Genomic DNA, 17071 nt, shown 5'->3' with positions numbered 1-17071 from the left:
TGTTTCATATGAATCTCTGATGGGAAAATAGTCATGATAAATAAGCTATTATAAATATTAAAAAGTTTGCATATGTTACTCCATGTCCATGATGTAAGAATTAATCAGCAGACTGTTATTAAAAATGATACAATCCACTCCTCAAAAATTATATAAAACACCTTGGAAATAGATGTTTAGCAAAGGCATTTCAGATGAGGAAGGGTTAATGGTATGTTCACTTGCTCAATCCAAATAAATCATGTATTCCTGTGTAATCTGTGTAATACAAAGATGATAAATTACGATTGGAGTAAATTCATCTTACTGGTAGTTATGAATACATTAGTTAAGATCTTCATCAAATTAATGTAGAAAAACAGTAAACTAAATCTTGGCAGTGACAATTCCAAGACAGCAGAGAGAAAGCACGGACAGAGTCTGGAGTGATGTAACAGTTTGTGATGGAATTTTTTAAAACTTGAATTTTATAAACAAGAAAGTTGTTCTGTATGCACCTGAAATAACCCCACAGTGGCTGGTATCCCACCACCGGGTCACACTTTATTTAAATGTGCTTAGTACTAGACACTAATCTAACTCCCTCCGAGCCAGCTCCCAGACAGTGAACAGAACCTCTAACACTCCTGTTTATATCTGGGCTCCCCGATTGGACGAGGTGAACAGCCCCAATCGGGGAACTCGTATGCTATGAGGTCCGCCTGGCTGACCCCATTACAATCCTTACAGTTAAAAATCACACAACACCAGGTTATAGTCCAACAGCCCAAGCATAAGCTTCAAAATAAACCTGTTAGACTATAACCTGGTTAGATTAGATTAGATTCTCAATAGTATGGGAAACAGACCACTTTACCCAACAAGTTCACACTGACGCTCCGAAGCGTAACCCACCCAGAACTCATTCCCCTGCCCTAAATTTACTCCTGACTAATGCTATGGGCAATTTAGCATGATCATTTCACCTGATCTGCACATCTTTGGATTGTGGGAGGACACTCACGCAGACACGGGGAGAATGTAAAAACTCCACACAGACAGTCGCCCGAGGCGGGAATCAAACCCGGGTCCCTGGCGCTGTGAGGCAGCAGTGCTGACCACAGAGCCACAGTGTCGCCCAATGGTGCTGTGTGATTTTTAACTTTGTCCACCCCAGTCCATCACTGGCACCTCCACATCAATCCTTACAGTAACTAAATTGAGATGGCTGGAACGTTAATGTGTTTGATTGATGGCAAAGTTCCTCACACCCTGCACAGTCTTTGATCCACACAACCCACTGGAGCCTGTGCTTATGACTAACAGTCTTAGAGAAGTAACTGTGCACAAAGCCAAAAGTGGAGTTTTGAAAGTGAACAAACCTCCTTGGAAGTAAAATTAGAATTAAATACTGAGACATGATAATCAAAGAAAAGAAAAATAACATTATGAAAAAAGTAGGTGTTGTTTATCTTTTCTGAAATTCCCTTTTCTCCAGTCACTTGGGGACACATTCCCCCCTGGGTGTGAATTTGAATGAGAAAAGTTGCTTTGAGCAAGCTGGCTTACAAAAACAGCTGAAAGCATCAAGAGACCGTTCAGTAGAAGAGTGCCATCGCCCTGAAACCTGGTCACATCCTAAAATAAATACAAGCAATTATAGAAAAAGGCAGTTGTTTGTCTGTTAAGATCTTGTTAACTTTTGTGGCAAACTTGTTGTGATTTATCTGGTGTAAACAAAGAGTGCATTCAAAGTGTGCACTTAAAATGGAGAGCATTTATTGCAAAATTATTCCATAAAATAATTTAGGTTAAATATGCCATCAACATTGTTGGTTATATTTTATTAATAGTATGTTTGTTACTTAAATGTCTTACCAATGTCTTAATAATTGTGATTATGTGCTAAATGATGAGAGCTACGATTAGTAACTAGCTGTTTGAAATCCAGCGTATGGAACACAGTACAAAAGACAATACTGTTGATGTTGGAAATCTAAAATAAACACAAGAACTGCTGAAAATACTCAGTGAGTCAGGCAGCATCTATGGAGAGATATATAACACAGTTGTTTCTCTCTCCATACTGCCTAACCCACTGAGTGCTCCCAGGATTTTCTGTTTTTACTCTAGAATGGAACACAGTGATGCTCTTTCAATAAATATGAGTAGATGGTACAAAAAAGTGACAGGGTCTCACAGTTTAATAATTTTGTAATGTAGATTTTATATTAAATCTATAAAAGGAGGAAATGTCATTCCGAAAAACAATGATGGTCTTGTGTCATATAATCAATGCCTGGGAAATTAACAGCAGCTTCCTGATGCCTATTCTGGGCTCAGCCATCTCCATCAATGACCTTCCCTCTGTTATAAAGGCAGAGGTGGGGACATTTGCTGATGAACAGACAATATTCAGCACCATCTGAAATGACTCAGATACCCAAAGCAGAGACGAAAAGTGTGTTGCTGGAAAAGCACAGCTGATCAGGCAGCATCCGAGGAGCAGGAGAGTCGATATTTCAGGCATAAATTCTTCATCAGGAATGAGGGGGGTGTCCCAAGGGCACTGAGAGCTAAATCGGGGGGGTGAGGAGGGGGGTGGAGGGAGGGGTGGAGCTGGGGGGAGGGTAGCTGGGAATGCGATAGATAGATGAAGGTAGGGGGTGTAATGGTGAAAGTTTGGAGAGGAGGGTGGAGCGGATAGTTGGGAAGGAAGATAGGTACAGGTAGGACAGTTCGGACAGTTCAAGAGGGTAGTGCCAGTTGATTGGCCATGCTAAATAGCCCTGTGGTGTCCTGGGATGTGCTGGCTATGTGGATTAACCATGGGAAATGTGGGGTTATAGAGTAGGGGGAGTGGGTTGGGGTTGGATGCTCTTTGGGGGTTGGTGTGGACTCAATGGGCCAAATATCCTGATTCCACAATGTTGGGATTCTAAGATTTTGATATGCAGCAAGGCCTGGACAACAGTCAGTGTTGGGCTGATAGGTTCCAGACATCGAACATCACCAACAAAAAATAATCTAACCATTGTCCGTTGGCACTCAATAGCATCATCGACACTGAATCTTGGATGTTACCATTGACCAGAAACTGAAGTGGACCAACCACATAAATACTGTAGCTACGAGAGTATGTTCAGAGGTTGGGAATTCTGAGGCAAGTAAATCCCCTAAAATCTCCCAAGTTCCTGTCATCATCTACAGGGTACATGGAATACTCATTCACTTGCCTGGATGGGTGCAGTTCCAACAAGAGCCAAGGAGCTCAACATCATCCAGGACAAAGCAGTCAAATTGACCAGCACCACATCCACCACCATCAGCATTCACTTCCTGTACCATCAATGTTCAGTAGCAGCACTGTCTACCATATATAAGATGCATTGAGCAACTCAAAAAGGCTCTTTGGACCACACCTTCCAAACTTGTGACCTGCTCCACCTAGAAGGATAAAGTCAGCAGATACATGGGAACACCTGCAAGACACCCTCCAAGCCACTCACCATCCTAACTTAGAAATATATTACCATTTCTTTAGTGTCACTGGGTCAATATCTTAAAACTCCCTACTAATGGCACAGGGGGTTTCCATACACCAAATGGGCTGTAATGATTCACCACCTCCTCTTCCAGGACAATTAGGAACGGAGAACAACTATTGACCCAGCCAATAGCACATATACCTCATCAATGGATTAAAAAAAAACGGTTTAATAAGTCCATTTAATTACAATTTCATTGTGCAGTCAGCATCTCAAATCTCCAACATCTGTGGTTCTGTGTCTCTACTTCCACCCACTCAACATTACTTCCTCCATAATGATCACATAATGTTTGTACAAAATTCAAACTAAGGTCAAATCCTTATCAAGGTAGGGAAAACTTTGGCAAAAGTAAACACATCATTCATTAATGACCACACATCCGACTTTCTTGCTTTTTTCAAGTTTTACTACAAAGCCGAATGCGAGTTAGAGAGAAAATCCCTAGTCTTGCTCCACCTGCTCAATGCTTCCTGGACTATGATTTACTTTTTATCTCTCACAGGAGATCATGTTGTACTGTGTAAATGGCAGATTTTATATGATGTGATCATTGAAATGGTATGGGTCAAGCTGAAATGGAGGGTCTGTTTTTGTCTGTCACTGTTTTATATTCATGCTATTAAATTTGCAAGGTAAATAGTTTACATCTAAATCACATTAAAATATAATCACAATATTTGCATATTTAAGTGTGCATAAGGTGCAATGGGGAAAGTGTGTTCTCCACACAGGAGCCTCACTTATGAGTTGAAGGGTCATTGGAGGGTCCTTCAGCATTACTGCTTCCCTCACTACCCTCTTCTCCCAATTTACTACTATTTTCCAAAGAATCAGCAGCAATGCACGGAAAACATATTTCACTTTTATTTAACAGCTGCAGCATTGGAACAATAAATAAACAGCAATTAGGACAAATTAATGCAGGGAACATATGAACACCATATTAAACAAAAACTTATAATTATTAATTTAGTCGGATCAGTTGCAAGACCTGAAGAGGGTTGGAGTAGATTCAATAATAATTTTTGAAAGGGTTTTGGATCGCTACGTACAAAGGAAACATACATGGCTATCTGGGAGGAGCAGGAGAGTGGGCCAAATTTCAAAGAGTAATCACAGAGCTTAAAGGTTGAAAGGCTACTATTGGCCTGTATGACCCCATGAGTTTAAGCATTACTACTCCATGTTTAATTCCGAGACCACGGTTTGACATATGGTTTTTAATAGAGTCAAGATTTTCTTCCCATATTGAAAACACTTTAAAAGATGTTTTGCTTTACACACATTACTGGAGAGCACAGCCTTCAGCGAAATATAAAACTGGTCACAGCTGAAGTATACTGCATGTTTTCAGTCTGATTCTCAAAGCTGTATTTGTATACTTCAGTATAAATACAGGCTGGCATCAAACAGAGTTAAAATTGAATTTGTGATTTTTACAATTACATCAGCAAAGGTGTGCTTCAATCTAAGTTAATTTGAGATTTTAGAAATGAATTTCTGATCATCTTGCAATATTTAATCTTACTGTTGTAATCCATCTCCTGAGATCAGTTCTTCTCCAACAGTTCCACCGTCCCTACTCCATTATCTGTTATGAGTAAAACGCATGACATTTACCACTGTTGATTCAAAGGTATTAAAACCACCAACAAGATGTACATTAGTGGCTCTGTTGCACTTATGGTGATTGAGAAGCAGTGCATATTCTGTTACCTTCAGATCCCCAGCTGTTTACAAAGGGAGAACACAACTTGGTCAGATTTGGGACATTTTATTTAAGAGGATACGGGCTCGTAGATAAATTATCATCTTTGGTCTTTCTGTGAGGTGATTATGTTCAGGGATTACTCAGTCATTCACTCAACTTTCCATCTGCATTACCCATTGGCTTGTAACTTAACCAATGGGGAAGAGGGATCCTGCACTCTTTCCTGTGGATTCACTTACTCAGTTCATGTTTCAAGAAATTACTAACTGGAAAATCATACCCAATCACTACTTACATTGAAATCACCAAGAGAAGAATTGAATCTGCCCCCAGTTTTTCAAAATAAATGTGGAAATTTAGGGAAAGGTGTTTGTGTACAAAGTTAAAAATCCAATAGGTTTATTTGGAAGCACTAGCTTTCGGAGCACTGCTCCTTCATTGTGTGACACAAACACCTGATGGAGCAGCGCTCTGAAAACTAGTGCTTCCAAATAAATTTGTTGGACAATCACCTGGTGTTGTGTGATTTTTAACTTTGTCCACCCCAGTCCAACACTGGCTCCTCCCTGTCATAGATAGGAGTGAGCTCTGAAGGGGAGTGGGGCTAACTGAAGGATTATCACTTGCTGCATTTCTGCATGCTGCCCAGGTGTACTGGGAAAGAGACTATTGTCCATTTCCTTGTGAAATGTGTCTTTATGGGAAGGTGATCACCCAGTGGCATTATCGTTGGACTGTTAGTCCACAGACCCAAGTAATGTTCTGGAGATGGGGGTCCGAATCCCATCGCTGCAGGTGGTGGAATTTGAATGCAAGAAAAATCTGGAATCAAGAATCCAATGATGACCATGAGTCTATCACCGATTTTTGGAAAAACTTGTCTGGTTCACTAATCCTCTTTAGGGAAGGAAACTGTCATCTTTACCTCATCTGGCCTACATGTGACTCCAGACCCACAGCAATATGATTGACTCTTAACTGCCCCCTGGGCAATTAGGGCAATAAATGCTGGCTAGGTCAGTGATACCCACATCCCGTGAATTAATAAAAATAATTAAAAAGAAGCTGCTCTTCAGAGAGATGGCAATGGTTTTGGTTATGGTTCATCCTGATTAGCGCCGTGATGCATGACCCTGTGTTCTAGGTCTTGATTGCAGGAACACACACCAAGACAAATTGTCCATATCCAGAGGCCCATCATTTCAATCAAAGATGTTCACTGGTCTGCCCAAAACCTGCTGGTCTTTCAGAGCAAGAGTTGTCAACACCTGTGTGTGGCTGATTTGTACATCCTAAGGTCCAGAACTATGAGCTGAGGGACACACCTAAGGTGTGAGATGACTGCCACAGAGCCTCAACAGGCTAAATCCACGAGCTTACATCAAGGGGGTGTAACTGCGTAAAATTCCACAGGCTAAAGACACCAGAGAATGCCTTGCATGAAATGTAAAGGCACATTGTAAAGAGACTTGTAATGAATTGCTCTTGGAATGAAGGAGTCGACATATTGAGAAAAGCTGAACAGATTAGGCTTTATCCATCTGAGTTTAGAAGATTTAGATGATCTCATTGAAACATGCAAAATTCAGAGGGGGCTTGACAAGACAGATTTTGAGAAGTTTCATCTCGTAGGGGCATCTTGAATGAAGAGACATAGTTACAGAAAAGGGGACATTCATTTAAAACAGAAAGCAAAGGGATCTCTTGTCCCAGAGGATATGAATGTCTGGAATTTTCCATCCCAGAGAGGTGTGGAGGCTAGACCACTGGAATTATTAAAAGAGGAGATAGATACATTTTCGAATTATCAGAGTTGATAGCAATGAGGAGCTAGCACAGTAGAGGAGTTGAGGTCAGGAACAAATGAGCCATGATCTTACTGAATGATGGATAGGCTTGATGGGTTGAATGGCCTACACCTGCTTCTATATCTTCTAGTGAAGTGCAATGAGGCATCTCATGTTCTGTGTTGAAAGCAATTGATTTGTATTGCACTTTATATAATGTCAAATTTGAACTTCCATTTCAAAAGCTGGAGATCTGAAATAAAAACAGAAAGTGATGGAGAAACTCAGCATGTCTGACACCATCTGTAGAGAGAGAAACAGTGTTTACATTTGGAGTTCAATATGACTTAACTAGACTCATAGAGTCATGAGACGTACAGCACAGAAACAGACCCGTCGATCCAACTTGTCTATGTGAACCAGATATCCTAACCTAATCTACTGTAGTCCCATTTGCCAGCACTTGGTCCATATTCCCCCTAAACCTTTCCTATTCATGTACCCATCCAAATGCCTTTTAAATGTTATAAATGTACCAGCCTCCATCAATTCCCCAGTAGCTCACTCCATACACACACCACCTTCAGAGTGAAAAAGTTGTCCCTTTTATATCTTTCCCTCTCACCTTAAACCTGTGCCCGCTAATTTTGTAATCCCCATATCATGGGGAAAAGACTCGAAACATTAACTCTGTTTCTCTCTCTTTGCAGATGCTGCCAGACCTGTTGAACTCTCCAGCACTTTATGTTATCTGTTACTTAATGGTCTTTTACAAGTTTCACAAACAAGGATCTTTTGTGGGACAGGGAAAATTAAGTTAGGTTTAGACGTTGTGGTGTTAGAAGTTGATAGAATTCTCCTTGTTACAGCTGCTTCCTGAAACATTCCAGCCAGCGGAACAAAGGGATTGCACATTTTGCTCTTTAATTCTGGAGTGTTGACCATAGATTGCATCCTTTTCAACGACTTGTTAGAACAAAACAGTTCTTGTGTTCCCATTTATGTTTCAAAAGCTGAATGCTACCAACTGCAGGTGTAGGTGGTGTCAAAACAGCAGCTCCTTGTAGAAGGGAGCATTTAACTGTGTAGATAAACTCCACAAATACAGGAGAGAGGCAGGAGGCAAATAGATGCTGGGGTTGGAACGAGACTGGGAGGCAGTAGCTGAGGGGCATAACTCAGTTCACCACTTGAGAAAAAGTCAATGTCCCAAAGGGTCCGTCTCCTCTTCACTTTATGGAAGCCTGAAATCCTGTCACAGTTGGAAGAGGAGGTGAATCTTCAGAGTGCAGGTTTATGGATCCTTAATTCACCCTTCGCACATGTTAGTGACTCCTCTTCATGCAAGGTGGGTCAATGTATAATCAAAATCGACCACACCTGTCTCAAGTAACACAATTTGCCCCCCTCCCTAGATCTACTTATAACGTTAACATTATAGACACCACACTGACAGCACCTTTCTTGGATGCACGGTAAAGATTCAGCACAGAGTCAGCTGTAGGATGGACCAGACTTGGGAAGAGATACATTTCCCGTTTTTTTCCTGATGGGAATAATTCATTCTGGTTTCCAAAGTGTTAACTTCCAAAACACTGCGTTGCCTAGCAATTAACTTTCTGTTAAATATTTTATCTTTTTCTTCGTTGAGCTATTCTGCTGGCTCCATATCAGATTCTAATTGAATTCCTCAGTAAGATGGAGGCAATCTCATTGTAACAAGGGGCAGTGAGCACACTTTGTAATGAAGCTGGTTCCAGTCCATTGAGAGTCCAGAACAATGCAAAGTTACAACAGTCTCTGCTCAGTCTCTGTCGCGCAGGTGCCTCCTGATGTTTGAGTTCAATCTGGGACTTCTGCAATCTGATGTGCTGAAAGTGAACGAGTTGAAACCATGTTTTAAACCACCTCCAGCCTCTTGTCCAGCTCCCTCCAGTCTCCACAAACCTCTTCACGTTCCAACTAGCATCCCATTCCTCAAAGACTCTCACCATCTAAATACAATTATGTTAAACTATCTTTTTGGATTTGTTATGACATACCTTGGGCGCAGAATGGGATTTGAACCTGGACCTCCTGCTTTACAAGGAGAAAGTGAGGACTGCAGACGGAGGAGATCAGAGTCAGGAGTGTGGTGTTGGAAAAGCACAGCAGGTCAGGCAGCATCTGAGGAGCAGGAGAATCAACATTTCGGGCATAGGTCCTTCATCAGGAATGCCTGAAACGTTGATTCTCCTACTCCTTGGATACTGCCTAACCTGCTGTGCTTTTCCAGCACCGCACTCTTGACCCTTCTGCTTTAGAGGCAGGGACATTACCACAAGAGGACTTATCTAGCAAACTAATCTAAATACATGGAAGGTTGCTGTTGTCCCACTCTATCATTAGAGACAGGGATGACCTGTGGCAATTTAACCTGAGGGTCACCATGCCTCAGGTAAATGGGGAGATCGAGGAGGGAGGACATTCTTGGTAACCTCAGCCAGTGTGGGAACAGAACCGATGTAGCACCTTCAGTGAAACAAGGCATCTCAAGATACCTCCATATAGTGTTAGAAAACGTGCCATGTTACCGAGCCACACCAGCAGACATTAGGTCAGGGAACCAAAATCTTCAAAGAGGAAGGCTTCTTATGCAGACAAGTGAAACAAAGAGGTAGAGAAGCCCAGGGAAGGCATGTCACAGCTCCAGCCCCACGTGGCCACATACACTGGAGTGGTTTTAACTTGAAATGCACAACAGTCTAGCCTTAGAGAAGTGCAGAAATCTCAGAGGGTTGTGGGACTGGAGGAAATCATAGAGATAGTGAGAGGTGAGGTCACGCAGGGATTTGAAAACAGACGAGAATATTAAAATCAAGATATTGCTTAGCTAGAAGCAGGGGTGTTGGGGGAAAGGAGCTTGCTGCAAGACAAGGTATAAACAACACAGTTTTGGATGACCTCAAGTTTAGAATGAATGGAATGAGAAAGACAACAGAGATAACTGTAACAAAGGTATCAGTCCTACAAACTGCTCGTCACCAGTCACACAGCAAGATCTGAAAGATTACGCTGAGGGTTGGTTTTCAGGCAAAAACCCAATGGGTTTCCACACCCAAACAATGTACAGCAAATGGGCAAAGTTCCCTTTGACTGCTACGTAATGTACGAGGGAGAACTTCCTGAACAGAACAGATGCTGTTTTTCAGACCAGAGACATAAGTGTAGAATTAGACCATTCAGCCCATCAAGTCTGCTCTGCCATTCAATGATCTGATCATCCTCCTCTCTATTTTCCTGCCTTTTCCCCATAATCCATGAATCCTTTATTGATTCAAAATCTGTCTATCTTAGCCTTGAATATACTTTATGACCCAGCATGAACAGCCCTCTGCAATAACACTTTCCACAGATTCACTGCCCTCCAACGGGGGGAGCTCCCGGTCTTGAATGGGTGATCACTTATTCTGAGCTTATGCACTCTGCTTTGAAACTCTCCCACGAGGGGAAATGACCTCGTCGTATCTACATCGTCAAGCCCCCTAAGAAACCTGTGTATTTCAATGTTATTCCTGTCTCAATGCAGCCTCCTTACTTCGGATCATAAAGGGTTCCCTGACAGAAGGAGGCCACTGGAGATGTGATGGGGAACAGCAAGCTAAGGGTAGGGGGCCGGTGAGGTACTGACCAGCCTCTGTAGAAGCTCCAGTGTATTGTTTACAGCAGCCTGACCTCTAGCTGAGGGTGGAGGGGGTCCCGATCCAAAAGGGGGAGGGGACCCTGTGCAGGTGGTAACTCAGTTTCCCCGGTGAGTGAGTGGAATCTCTCTGTCCAGTAATTTACTGAGGTGGAAAGGCAGTGTTTGATAAATAGAATTTGGATGTTTGTATATCCACAGTTTACTTATCAGCTATCAGCTGGCTGGGGAGCAGATTCACTCTTAACCTGAGGCTCCATTATGAAAAGCAGCTTTTAAAACCTCTCTTCCTTTGGGGACAGCAATTGACAGTGAAGATTGAAAAACCCAACTTGGGACTCCCACAGGTCTGATGCACAAGGGATCAAGTACTGTATGCAAACGTACATTCCAGACCCCCACATAAAGGTTAAACCCATGATGGTGCTCATTTATCGGCTGCAGAAATGAACAGAACTTTGCTTGATAAATCCAAAGTACGCAACCAGTTAAAAGACAAAAAAAATCACAGGCTCCCAGAATTCAACTAGGTGAAAAAGAGCTAAATCAGATCACCCCACTGGGGAGAGGAGGCATTTAGTGGAATCTCCCTGAGCCAATTCCAAATCATGGGGTGAGGGATTGTTTGGAGTAGAAATTTCGTGTGCTGGACTGAGAATTTAAAAACTTAAGAACATTGTTGCTTTCACAAGGGACCTGCCTCCTCTCCACTTCCCATGAAGAAACTGCCCTTTCAAATTACGAACACCTTTCCGAGAGTTTTAACACTGTTACATGTCCGTCAGGCACAGGATTCCTGGCCTCTCGGGCTGCACATCAACTGACATGATGGGATAAGGTCCATGATCACTATATTCCTGGAGAGAGAAGAGAGTGAGTGAGTGAGTGAGTGTTTGGTGGCAGTGAATCCACTCAAATCATCTCAGATGTTTCTGGTCACAACCACAGCACAGACTGTGTGTACAGCTGATCCTCTCTACATGCACCACAGTGCAGGAAATGAATTCCATTCTGTGAGCAAGTTACTGCTGGAATCACACCAATGGGCAAAGTGGAGGGTAACCATCTTCACCCAGCTGACTCCTGTGAAGATGTGGAAAGATTGAAATCTCCAAGTGACAATAGGATTGAGTTGCTGAACCTCTTCAGTCAGGCGGCCCTGCTTTCACAGCTCCAGCTCCCTCACCAATGGACCACAGTTTGGACACCTATAGTCTCACTCATAGAGAGATTGGACCTCATTTGCACTTCAGTAAATTACTGGACAAAGAGATTCCACTCACCTAATTATCACCTGCACAGGGTCCCCTCCCCCTCGTGGATCAGGACCCCCTCCACCCTCAGCTAAAGGTCAGGGTGCTGTAAACAATACACAGGAGCTTCTACAAAGGCTGGTCAATACCTCACTTGCCTCCTGCCCTTCGTGTGCTGTTCCCCATTATATCTCCAGCTGAGAACCTGATGAAGACGCCAGGGCTCACATAGATGTAAATCTTTTGACAAAGCTGTTTTCAAAGAGGAGCTGAGAATAACATGAAGCCACGCTCTGACTCAGTAACTACTGAATCCCTGCAGATCAACACATCTCCTGTGGATGCCCTTCCATGTCCTTGTGTATTTATTGCCCGTCCCTTGCTCAGAAACAGTGTGACCTTTGTGGTTTCCTGCTCAGTTCTGAGCTGCTTGGTCAAAACCAAGGCAGGAGAACTTTGGCTGGATCTCATACATTGGGAGAAAGATGGGACTGGGAGCTCAGTACCAACCCAGACCAGTCTGGCTTTGTGCATGCTCATGTCTACAACGTGTTGAGTGTGCATTGGTGTGGACTGCCTTGAGTAAGCACTGATGTGTTAATGTTCGGCAAGACAGAAAGGAAGGCAGAGCCGTGAGTAGAATGGGGGGGGGGGGGGGGTGGAGGTGGAAGCAGTGAATATTGGGAAGGATAGCCCTGAAGTTGTACTAGGAATTCCAGAAGTGGCTGTAGTGTAAATGGAAATAAGAAAGCAGTTGCTGAGTACTGTACCTGTCCATGGTCCACACCTTCCTGCACTGAACTGGTGCAGCTTAATAAGCAGGTCCAGATATTAAAAACACACACAAAATATTGCTCCTACTTCAGCTGCATTTAATATTCTAATGTTCTGAAAAAGACTTGCACGATAAACACAAGATATACAAACAACACTTCATTATTAAATGTTTACCCTGAAACCCTCAGTACTAAGCTTTGCTCCAATGTATCTTCAGAACGTACAAGGCAGTGAAGACAGTCATTTTTATGCACTGGAGATGAAACATTCAAATTAAAAAATGTAAATAATCCCAACTTTATTTTATTCATTTCTAATTAACATACAGCCAAGTTCAATGGACCTCCGTATTATTCATTAAAAGAAATGCATGTCCTCTAAAGTCACTCTCTTCGGAAAGATGGCGGAGAGAATATAAACAAGCAGCTGTTTGCTATTCTCCACATTACAGAGGTTTCTGTGGAACAGCTATCAGCCCACATTCTCTCTGAAAGGTGTACAAAAATCTGCCATTCTCCTCAACGGGTTAAGTCCGACAACTTGACTTGAAGGACAAATAGTGTCCTGTGATATTTAAAAGAAGCTAAAAGCAATTTGAGCTCTGACAAGCTAAAGGACATCTAGCGAGAAAACAAAAAAAAAATCGTTTTCCTGCCTATTACAGTTTTCTTATTTATTTGCTGGTTCCATCCAGCATAGCAAAGCCTACAGAGCAACAGAGCATTTATTAATTCATGAAGCACTAATTAGTTCTTTGTTTAATTTTGTGTAAAAACAGACTGACCAGAATGATAACGACGTGCATTGTACCTTCCCAGTCCCAAACCATTGCTGCTTTCTAACAACCTGGGACTCTGCTTGTGACTAATGCGATGAACTGAATTCCCCTCTCAGTTCCACTTCATTAAGTCAAAAGTGACATGAAGTCTGGTAAGAACTCCGAGACCTAATCGTATCAAAGAATGTCAAGTAACTTCCTGCGGGGGGAAATCAGCTGAAGTTTAATGTCAAACCAGTGCAAAAAGTGCGCAGCAAATTCGTTCCCGAGATCTGGAACGTGCAGTAATTCCCTGGCACCTGGGAACGCGAATTTGGTGGTCAGCTTTGGGTTTTTTTCGTGAATAAAACCCTTCAATTCTCCGCCAGTCCAGGGCCGTTACCTTTCTGGTCAGCACTCTGATCAAATTTCGGAATGAGAGCGGACACAGGGTACTGACAGGTGCTTCAAGTACCACACAGTTTTGCACAGGGAGCACCTCAGGACACAGGATTCCCTTGCATTCCCCACTCTGTGCTATGGCAATGACGGAAGGGGCTTTTTTTTGGGGGGGGGGGGGGGGGGAGGGAGTATATTATTGCACTGAATTAGATGAGAGTGGTTTCAAAAATAAGCCACATCCTTCAAAAGTCTTTTCTCTGAAGGTAGCCAGGATGGAGCCGAACCTGGAGAGAGAAATTGCGGCTCCCATCCCAGGTGAAAGACAACGTGCTGAATTCTTCCATGCTTCCTTCACCCAGCATGCACGGTCCGAAAGCTGTAAGTTCAAACCTACTTGCACCGTCCCTTTACCAAAAGACCCAACTGGGCAACAGTCCCGAGCTCACCTACTCCTCTCAGTGAGAATGTCTCCAAAACTCTCTCCCCAAGGGGGAGAGGGGGTGAAACAAAAAATAGAATATTAGCCGTAAAAAGAAAGACATCCAGCCCTCTTTCCTTATTCATGCAGCAACAAATTGTCAAGCAGGATCATTAAGAACTGATAATTAAACATTAGAAACAATGGGCATATTACCAGAAGCAATGATTGAGTAAGTTTCCCTCTGTTCTGCTCTGTCAAGTGATATGTGTTCCTCTCGGTGGAAACTTTTCAAATGTGAAGTAGGATGAAAAATTGAACATTTATTAAATACCGCCGATTATGCATATTTTGACAGAACACTAGCCAGCCCTTTTCCAATCTAAATCAGTGCCCATTCTCACTCACACCGAGAGATGACATCAGTGGATCAGGACAGCTGCCTCTGGAAATTGTCTCCCCCCTCCTGCCCCCCCTAACTATTTTTTTTGTCCTCTTTTGAAACTGCAGCCCATGCTGGAGTTTGAGAATGGCCGCTGATGTGTAACAAGTGACAGCACCATGGAAACCAGCATTTTCCCGAAAAAATATGCTTTTTTTCCTTTTGAGGAGCTGTCACAGCGCCATAGCACGCCCCGCCATCCAACCATGACAAAACCCATTTTCTGGCTCGCGTTTGATTGATTAAAAAACTTATAAGTAAAACCATGTTAAAAGACAAGAAAGTGACATTGAGAAAGAAAAGCCGGGGCAGCCCTTAACCAGACAGTTTCCTTGGAAATGCCAGGGGATAGGATCGGTGAAAAGCAACAGAATAATCCTCTGCTGAGGGAAAAGGTCAACCCAGCCATGAAACTTCACAACAATAGTGATTAAGATGATGATAAAGTGGAGAGAGATAGGGAGGAAGTCAGTCGTCCCGTAAACTTCAAAGTTTATTGTGTTTCACGCAGAACCGAGTCTCTACTTCATTCACAAATCAATGTAGAAACGGAACGATATCTTTTTTTAAATGTGAGCTCTGAATTAATCTCACTGCTCTTGCATGTCTCATCACATTTCATATCTGGGATACTCTCTATTTTTTTTCTGGTTCTATATCACATTGTTTCTTAAAGCAAACTTGTCAAAAGCATTAGCCTCCAGGAAGAGCTCGCAGTTGCCCACAGGAGCATAACCAAACCTCCTGTACAATGAAAAAGCTGAAAGAACTGCAGATGCTGGAAATCGGAAACAAACCCGTCCTCCGTTCTGAGGAAGGGTCACTGGAGCCGAAACGTTAGCTCTGATTTCTCTCTTCACAGATGCTGCCAGACCTGCCGAGCTTTTCCAGCAACTTCTGTTTTTGCCTCCAAAATGCTTTGGGATGGCCGGAGGTGATGCAAGGCGCTACCTCAATACAAGTTATTATTTTCCTTTATTCACTCCATGTATCAACAGCAATTTTGTAACATTACGGCAAGCTCTTAATTGTTCGAAGGAAGGGTAGTCGGACCCGGAAAGTTCACTCTGATTTCTCTCCTCACAGATCCTGTCACACCTGCTGAGCTTTTCCAACAATTTCAGTTTTTGCTTTTTAATTGTAAGCAAACTCTCCGCTACATTGACACATGGGACCTGGCGTAGCCACACATACCAAAATAAAATCAATGCGGCTCTAAGTCCTCCTGCTCTGGGTGTGTATACTGGGACTGTATTCCACAAAAGCTTTGCACACTTATATCAGATGTACACATGCAACTTGTACTCATAGACACAAAACTGAAAATACCAGAACTCCTCATCGTTGTCTTTCATGTCTAACTGCAACTGAAACCAGCTTGGAATACAATAAGGATACTGAGGACGGGTCACTCGACGTTAGCTCTGATTTCTCTCCACAGATGCTGCCAGACCTGCTGAGCAATTCCTGTTTTTGTTTCTGATTTACACCATCCACGGTTTTCACTAGAATGTGAGAATGTTGATCACTGCTCTGTGATGTACCTTGATATGGTTTCCTGTCTCTGGAAACTGAATACGCCTCACAAATATGTGGTACGTTAACTACAGTTAACATTAAAACAGAGTGTGGAGATGCAGGTGTTGGACTGGGGTGGACAAGGTCAGAAGTCACATGACACCAGGTTATAGTCCAACAGGTTTATTTGCAATCACAAGCGTTCAGGGCAGTTGTGATTTCAAATAAACCTGTTGCACTATAACCTGGTGAAAACACCAAAATGCTGGAAATCACAGCGGGCCAGGCAGGATCCATGGGGAGACAGCGAGGTAACGTTTCCAAACGAGATTACTCTTTATCAGAGCTCTAACCTGTGAAACGTGAGTTCTGACTCATTAGACAGATACAGATTAGGGACCCTGAGCTGAAGGGGGATGTACCAACTGGTTGGCTGAGGTGGTGGACGACGGGCTGGAGGGAGTTGTGGGCTCACAGCTACTCTCAGAGATAGGGAGGGGAAATACTATGAGGGGTTTAAACATGAGGTTGGCCCTGTTCAATCGGAGGCGTAGGAGGACGGAGGGTCAATGTTGGTTAGCCAGGACAACCACAGGGGGGTGGGAGAGTGAGGGAATGCAGGTGGAGGAGAGGGGTTTGACTAGAATTCTCAATGAGTTGAAGTTCTGAGGATGGAGCACTGAAGTCTGGCCAGGGAATGGATCAGCATCTCAGCAACAGGGAGGGGTAGGCACAAGGATGACTGGGCAGTGAGGCAGGACCCACAGTGGAACGGGTGTGCGACAGGAGCTCGACTC

The 17071-nt window shown here is 43.0% G+C and overlaps 2 protein-coding genes across 15 annotated transcripts in view; both read right to left on the bottom strand.

Annotated features, from left to right (window-relative positions):
* LOC148139753 (uncharacterized) overlaps window positions 1-3305 on the bottom strand; it is a 34715-nt gene extending 31410 nt beyond the window's left edge. Inside the window, exons 1-2 of the mRNA XM_087980174.1 lie at window positions 3216-3305; window positions 1549-1617 (exon numbers count right to left, since the gene is read on the bottom strand). Of these exons, the coding sequence (XP_087836300.1) occupies window positions 1549-1617; window positions 3216-3305 (159 nt within the window). The remainder of the gene's footprint in view (window positions 1-1548; window positions 1618-3215) is intronic.
* Window positions 1-17071, bottom strand: part of casz1 (castor zinc finger 1) — a 402949-nt gene that overhangs the window by 243788 nt on the left and 142090 nt on the right. The window lies entirely within an intron of this gene.

This window comes from Chiloscyllium plagiosum, unplaced genomic scaffold, assembly GCF_037043375.1.
Source record: "Chiloscyllium plagiosum isolate Xiang-an unplaced genomic scaffold, Cpla_swu_hap1 HiC_scaffold_37, whole genome shotgun sequence".
NCBI classification, from domain to species: Eukaryota; Metazoa; Chordata; class Chondrichthyes; order Orectolobiformes; family Hemiscylliidae; genus Chiloscyllium; species Chiloscyllium plagiosum.
Note: the sequence above shows the minus strand (reverse complement) of the source record. Positions and strands in the feature narration are given on the sequence as shown.